Here is a 7,523-nt window from a genome sequence, read left to right as displayed (position 1 = left end):
GGGAGGTGAGGCGGCGAGAGATCGAGACAGAGGGGCAGTATGCGTGTAGTGTGTCAAACATTCGTGGCGCAACTTATTCTCAAATGGTCGCTTCTAAGAGCAAGGCGGCTATCACGAAAAATGCTGTTTGAAGAAAATCGAAGGTAAAGTATTTGCCCCTTTTTCAGTTTCTTTAAAAGGCGAGGGGAGTTTTCTCTATATAACCAAATAAATATACACACCAAAGAAACCAAACTTCCCCTATAGGTAGGGCAATGCTTACTTTTGGTGTAGGACTAGATTTCTGGAAACCCGAAAATCTGGATTAGCCCACCTGTCCTTAAAAGCGCTCAAATAGTCTCCTCAACTATTGTACATATTATATTTTCCAACTTTTGCTATGACTTTTTTCAATCTGTCTTAACTGATGAATATTTTTTCAAACACCTGTACACTGTTTTCTAGAAAATCCCTTAATAAATACTAATAAAAAATGTCAGTCTATGGTTTCTACAGATTTTAAAAGTTAACAGCTAGATCTATGACAATATCGCTCTTATAATCTAGTCCATCTTTATTTTTTCTATAGCTCGGTTAAAAATTCATGGTGCAACTTATTTTCAAATATCTCCTCAACTATCGAACATAGGTTCTCCAATTTTTGCTCAGTCACCTGTATCAATTTGTGTTAGCAGATCAACATTTTTGTAAACACCTGCAAGCTGTATTATAGAAAATTCCTTATAAATACTAATTTAAAAAATCCAAATGGGTGGTTTCTATAGATTTTTTAACGTTTACAGCCGGGGCAATAATATTATTGCTTTTAATAGCAAGTTCGTCCATTTTTTCTAGTCCGGAGAGCCATTAGTGCAAAAATGTGTTCACTATAAAAATAATTTCTTGTAACAAGTTTTGCAAGTAAAAATTGTCTTTGAAGCGCTGTGACGTAGGCCATATTGCGCAATCAAAATGTGTGTGAGAAGCGGGAAGTGCTGTGAACAATACCATTTTACGTGTGACAGAGATTTCAAGTATTTTATATAGTTTTTTCAGATCAATTAATGTACACATAAGAATACATATGCCACATAGCAAGTTCAAATGTCACATAGAAAGTTTCACGCCACATAAAAAGTTCAAATGTTCAATAGGAAATGTTAGTGCACAATTGTGCGTAACAAGTTCAAATGGACAAATAGCAAATCCAAATGTAACACAATAACAAGTTCAAATGCCACATAGCAAAAGCATATCCTCCACAAAGATTATTCTGCGTGAAAAGCATTTTAATGTGCTCGAACTGAGTTGACAACAACCATAAGCAGTTTAATTTTAGGACCCTTAATTTTAAGGTGAATTAGTTATCACCATTTAAAAAATCCCGAGGATGATCCCGCGGAAAGAAATTCAGATAGAACTGAAGCAACTAGACATCAATATGCAGCATGGCTGATGCTGAACATTTAGCGGTATGAATTTGCCTTTATTGAGGAAGCTGGCAGCAAGCCGTTGACGAATAGAAACCGACGAAGAGCACGGAGTGGTCATTGCTTTGTTCGAGTAATGCAGGATCGAAGGGGACCGAACCGCCCGATGCCACAGGGGCCTAATTTGCTGTCAGTGCCAAGGGTGGCCTGGTCTTTCACGACTTTCAAGTAGAGGGAATGGCAGCTTTTGTTTCAACCCATCCCTCTAAGAAACTGGTCCAACAATCCCCACAACGAAGTATGCTTTTTATGTAACAACGCTCGTGCACAAAGGCAGGCTTTAAATGGCAACTCATCATTAGATTGGGGAAGAAATATCTACCTCCCCGACACACCTTTTTTTAACATCTACGAGAACGCTTGTGAATTTGGAAATACTATTTGAAACCGTGGCTCGGTGAAGCAAAAGACCAATTGCTCATTCAACCTACTTATCAACAAAGGATGAAACAAAAAAACCCAAGCTGTGACTATAGTGAGAATGGCAGCAGCCTTCAGATCAATGCAAGCCTATAAGCCATAACGTTTTTTAGTGCAACAATAAGTAAATAAAAGTAAACTTGGCTTTTGATTTCATTCAGTTAGTTCTATAACATACCAGCAGTATGTTGATTTGTATCATAACCATTCGTTTCTGTTAAACCTGTTAGTTTATTTTCGGTTTGTAACACAATGTAACTATTACTTTCGTTTCACATGATTTCTTCCTTGTGGCACCACACGGCTTACGTCGAACGTTTTCGTGGCCAAAAAAAACCTCCAAACCTTTTACTTTTCACCTTGATATATGTTTTATACTTTAAGCCTCCTTTTTATTTTAATAAGAGTTTACGGCACTTGCAACTCAATAAGGTCATATAAGTGCCGAAGGTTAGAGGTGTTACAAGAGAGCAAGAGACACAAAAAGAAGGAGGAGAGATCAGGATGATAGATGTTAGATAGGAAAGAAAGAGCAAACCACACCAGAGCACCCGCCAACCACCCACTTAGCTTCCTTTTACTCCCTTGATTTATATAGTTGATCGTTTCGTATATGTAGTGATAGAATTAATGTAAACGAAAATTCAAAAGGCAACGCAAGTGATCTAAACAGTGGGTTTTGTAATGTTTGTTAAAGTGACAACAAAATTTCAAACTTTTTAAATGTAAGTCTTTTATGATCATTTCATTTATTCAAGCTGATATAGTCCTCTAGACCTATTGCACGGATTCTAATGGTCTGGTCGTTGATTCCACGTCACCATGGGGTTCCACCTGCTGTCTAACGTGACGGGCAGTGCAGGTTCGAGTTGCCAGGGCTGTTCTGGCGATCGCCCAGTCTTCTCGTCGTGTGGTGAAACGTGGCCGTCCGGACCGCATTCGCTCAACGGCAGTTCCAGTTGCAGCAACCGGTCTCATAGTCTGATGATCACTGAGTGACTCACAGCAAGCCGTCTTGCCACTTCACAGACAGTAATCCCTTCGTGGAGCCAGGTTATGGCTCGTCCCCTGTCGATGTTGCTCAGACGTCGTCTTGGGGGTATTGTTAAAAATCGCTTAGTGTGCCCGCAATAAATACCCCTAGCACTGTCAAACCCACTCAGGCTTTAGTGTAGGAAGCGTGAATTCCCCTGAGTTAGTTTTTAACCCATACCACTCACTGAAAATCACTTGAGTAATTGTCAAAGACAAGTTGAATTTTTACTGAAAATTGGCCCCATTTCACCCTGACAGCGTAAATTAAACGACATGTGTCAAATCTGTTCATCATTGTAAACAACAATGCTCCTTCCTTACAGTGACATCAACTCACTCCCCTAACTTCTCAATATGTGTTTGTCACACAGACTCAAACAAACTATAGTGAAAACTATAGTGGTCTCAAACTTGTTTTGAGTAGTATATTTCGCCAGCTAATATGATGGTAGATCATGATTTATCTTACAATTGAAATTGCCAAGTTGTAATCATGAGTTTCAACAAGTGATTACAAGTGGCAATTTCACAAGTAGGATAGATCTAAATCATGATCTAAAACCAAAACAAATGTAATACATTTTTTATATATAGATTTATGAAGAAAGGTTTTTTTTTTTACCTAGCCTTAATTGTTGGGGAAAAAAATAATTAAGTTAAGTCAAATTGACACAAACTGCTGGGCAAAGTAGGGGTGGCTGTGATTTATTCTTTAAAGATATATTTGAGGAAAAGTTACCCCACGAATTTTTGACTTCACAAAAGGTTTACTTGTATGTGTAAACGAGCTCAAATTATGATTTTTTGTATGCGCATATAATTGATCCCTTGGTGGGTGTGTGTATATTTGCGTTTGTGCTGATCATGTCTGTTTTAAGTGCACTGCATTTTACATTCATGAGTTTGTGCGTATGTAAAGGTGTAAGTATATGTGAGCCTGAATTTATATTTTGTACAGATTGTAATGCACTATGTGAAGATATATGCGTGTAATGGTGCCATGAGCATGTGCCCATTCATCACTGTCTTAGGTATAAGCCGCCCAGATGGTGTCTTCACAATTTCTGTTCTTAGCGATATTCTCTACCTCCAGCAGTAAATCCTTTTGACATTTTATTGGAGTTTATTTTTTTGTTTTTGTTGTAGATTTTGTTTGTTGGTGTTTAAAAATTCGTTTGCTTATTTGTTCTGGGAGGTGACATCTCGTTTTACGTTCTGATGTACAGGCCAGACGGCAAAACAGAAGTGAACTTCGCCCTTCCTGACTCCATCACTACGTGGTCAGTCCAGGCAGTGGGCGTGTCCAAAGAGGCGGGACTATGTGTAGCTCCGCCCCTGCAGCTGGCGACCTTCAGCTCTTTCTTCATTCACCTTGACCTTCCTTACAGCGTGATACGGCTGGAGCAGCTGGAAGTGCGAGCCACCGTGTACAACTACATGAGTCGTCGACTGAGGGTATTTCTCTTCTTTTTTTTTTTTAGTTCTTTTATGCCCCCACCGGCATGATTAAAATTTGAATCTGTTAGGAGATAGGCTAACCCGGACAGAGCGGGAAATATGATAGCAGATAGATCGTGTTACTCGATAATTATCCTCCCCTCGAAGTAATCGTACTATGGTTTTCTGCATGAGGCGGCGAAGTGCCTAACCAATTTACCACAAATGCTGGTGTATTTTTCTCTGTGTTGTGTATCAGATTTACGCCCTACTAGAATCAGAAGGACTCTCCAATAGCTCAGCTTTTGTCATGATGGACACTCATATGATATGAAAAACATAGATGCACGGATAGATACTGAAATACATTGATAAAATGTGAAATGGTCTAGGTTTAACGCTCCTATAAACATAATAAAGATTTAATCATCATCATCATCATCATCATCATCATCATCATCATCATCATCATCATCATTATCCTCATCATCATCATCATCATCATCACGCCAAAGAGGCACCTCTACTCGCCAAGTTATTTGGACGAGTGGAGGTGCCGCGAAGCATATTGACAATGGAGCCGAAAAAGAGCCTCGCTCTCGCTCGAAGATTTCTTCGTGAAGCCCGTCAGGCCCATTAAGGAAACAAAAATCATCATCATCATCATCATCATCATCATCATCATCATCATCATCATCATCATCATCATCATCATCATCATCAAATTATTATTATAATAGTAATAATAATAACACCCCATAATAATAATAATAATAATAATAATAATAATAATAATAATAATAATAATAATAATGCTAAAAATAATAATAAATAAAATAACAAGCTTTAAGATGATACCAATAGCTCCACATGGCAAAAAAAAAGAAAATTTTAAAATTGACGAGCGCCTGATTCCACTGCGTTATGACACAAATCTTTCTGTCCTCTCATATTATGCCCCCCTCCACCCCCACCCCCTCAACCACCTCCTGCCCCCATCTGTGTCCTCCTGCCAGGTAAACCTGGTCCTACAGAGCGTGGACGGCGTCTGTTACTCCGGCCAGCCTGGGAAGAGCACCGAGATGGTCAAGCTAGAGATAGAGGCCAACGACGCAGGCTCCGCCTACTTCCCCATCGTGCCTCTGGAGATTGGAGAGTTCCCCATCAGGGTCATGGCCTTTTCCTCCTGGGGGAGGGACGGTGTGGAGAAGACGCTCAGAGTGGAGGTGAATAGGGGGTGGGTTTTTGTGGGGGAGGGGGGCGGTTGTGGTGAGGGAAGCGGTGTGTGGTGGAGGTGTGGAGACGTTCAGAGTGGAGGTGTATAGGAAAGTGAGGGGTTGTGGTGTGGTGAGAGAAACGGTGCCTGGTGGAGGTATGGAGACGCTCAGAGTGGAGGTGTATAGAGGGTAGGGTGGGTTGTGGTAAGGGGGAAAGTGCGTGGTGGAAGTGGAAGTGTGGATATGACGTTCAGAGTCTAGGTAAATTTGGTTGGTTGTTCGGGTTGGGAGTGGGGGGGGGGGGGGCAGCTGGATGTACAAAGAACCTCTAGTATTTAAGCAAATGTTAGTTTTCATTATTGGAAGGGGGGGGGGTGAAAAAAGACGCTTAGAATTTAAGGAAATGTAATTTGTGTTTGTTTTGTTTTGTATTTTCTAAAATAATTTTTGTTTGTTTGGGGGGGAGGGGCCGTAGGGTTGTGTTTGTGTGTGTGCGTGTGTGCGTTTGTGTTTGTGTGTTTGTGTGTGTGTGTGTGTGTGCATGTGTGTTTGTGTGTTTGTGTGTTTGTGTGTGTGCGTGTGTGCATGTGTGTTTGTGTGTTTGTGTGTGTGTGTGTGTGTGTGTGTGTGTGTGCGTGCGTGATGAAATACCAAACCAATGTACCAGGATCTGGACAATGACGCTTTATCTTATCTTATCTTATCTTGTCTTATCTTTTTTTTTTCGTCTTTAGGGCGAAGGTATCGAAACGATCCACACCATCTCAGTCATGCTGGATCCAAGTGGGAAGAGATTTCTGCGGAGTCGATCCTCCAATCACTCCTTCTCCGTGAAGAGTAAGTCGTTTTTTTCGTTTCTCTCTTTCTTTCCTTCATTCCTCTGTCCTCCCACCACCCAACCTCTCTCTCTCTCTCTCTCTCTCTCTCTCTCTCTCTCTCTCTCTCTCTCTCTCTCTCTCTCTCTCTCTCTCTCTCTCTCTGTGTCTCTCTCTCTCAGTTAAATGTGCATAAGCATTTAAAATATTATATTTTGTTAGTATTTTACGGCACTCGCTACTGCATAATAAGGTCATATGAGCAAGGAGGGGCACATTAGCATTTTCAGTTTGGTAGGAATTAATTTTCAATTTTGTCTGGATGGCCGCTGAGCACTACTCTTATCGATTTTAGGACCATCAAGGGAAGTTTAACTTGCACATGGGACGTCGGAGATTTTTTGCCATTATCTGAGAAGGCTAGGTGTTTGATCTTACCTACCCTAAGATCACGGGTGTGGCTGAAAGACAGCAGTAAGGAGCCAAGGTGTATCAGTATAAAGGCTGCAGAAAGAGTCTGGAGCCCAGAAGAGAGGGCAAGGGCGGGAAAGTGGGGTAGGGTGCAGAATGTGGAGACGAAAACTGACGACAGAACAGAGAAGAAAGTTTTTGTCGCCGTCAGGTTTCGAACCCGGGACCTATTGCATGATATTATGCAAACGCCGCACCTCCAGACCACGAGAGCCCCGTTTATGTATCTATGTATGTATGTGTGTATGTATGTATGTATTTATGTATCTATGTATGTATGTGTGTATGTATGTATGTATTTATGTATCTATGTATGTATGTGTGTATTTATGTATGTATTTATGTATCTATGTATCGATGTATGTAGATCTCTATGTATATAGATAGATACTTGTTTCCTGCCACCGGTATACATACCTACATGAATTACATTTTTTTCATAATATGTTTTTACACAGAGCCTTTCAAGGCATTAATGTGAGCCTGGCATTAGACTGGTTTTAAAAGTTGGGTGTGCTGTTCACTGATTGCGGTACAAAAATGATGTGTCTCTATGAATATATTGTCTGCAGATGAAGTCCGTGTGGCGGAGAAACGACAGAGCGTTGAGCTTGACCTTGACCTTCCCCAGGATGTCATCCCAGATACAGACAGCTGTA

General features: G+C 40.7%; 1 protein-coding gene across 1 annotated transcript in view; it reads left to right on the top strand.

Moving 5' to 3' along the window:
* LOC106013441 (complement C3) overlaps positions 1 to 7,523 on the top strand; it is a 12,150-nt gene that overhangs the window by 2,381 nt on the left and 2,246 nt on the right. The window contains exons 3-6 of the mRNA XM_013089218.1: positions 4,151 to 4,379; positions 5,378 to 5,587; positions 6,313 to 6,415; positions 7,437 to 7,520. Of these exons, the coding sequence (XP_012944672.1) occupies positions 4,151 to 4,379; positions 5,378 to 5,587; positions 6,313 to 6,415; positions 7,437 to 7,520 (626 nt within the window). The remainder of the gene's footprint in view (positions 1 to 4,150; positions 4,380 to 5,377; positions 5,588 to 6,312; positions 6,416 to 7,436; positions 7,521 to 7,523) is intronic.

The sequence above is a fragment of the Aplysia californica genome, unplaced genomic scaffold, assembly GCF_000002075.1.
Source record: "Aplysia californica isolate F4 #8 unplaced genomic scaffold, AplCal3.0 scaffold00899, whole genome shotgun sequence".
Taxonomy (NCBI): Eukaryota; Metazoa; Mollusca; class Gastropoda; order Aplysiida; family Aplysiidae; genus Aplysia; species Aplysia californica.
This window is presented reverse-complemented; position numbering and strand designations above follow the sequence as displayed.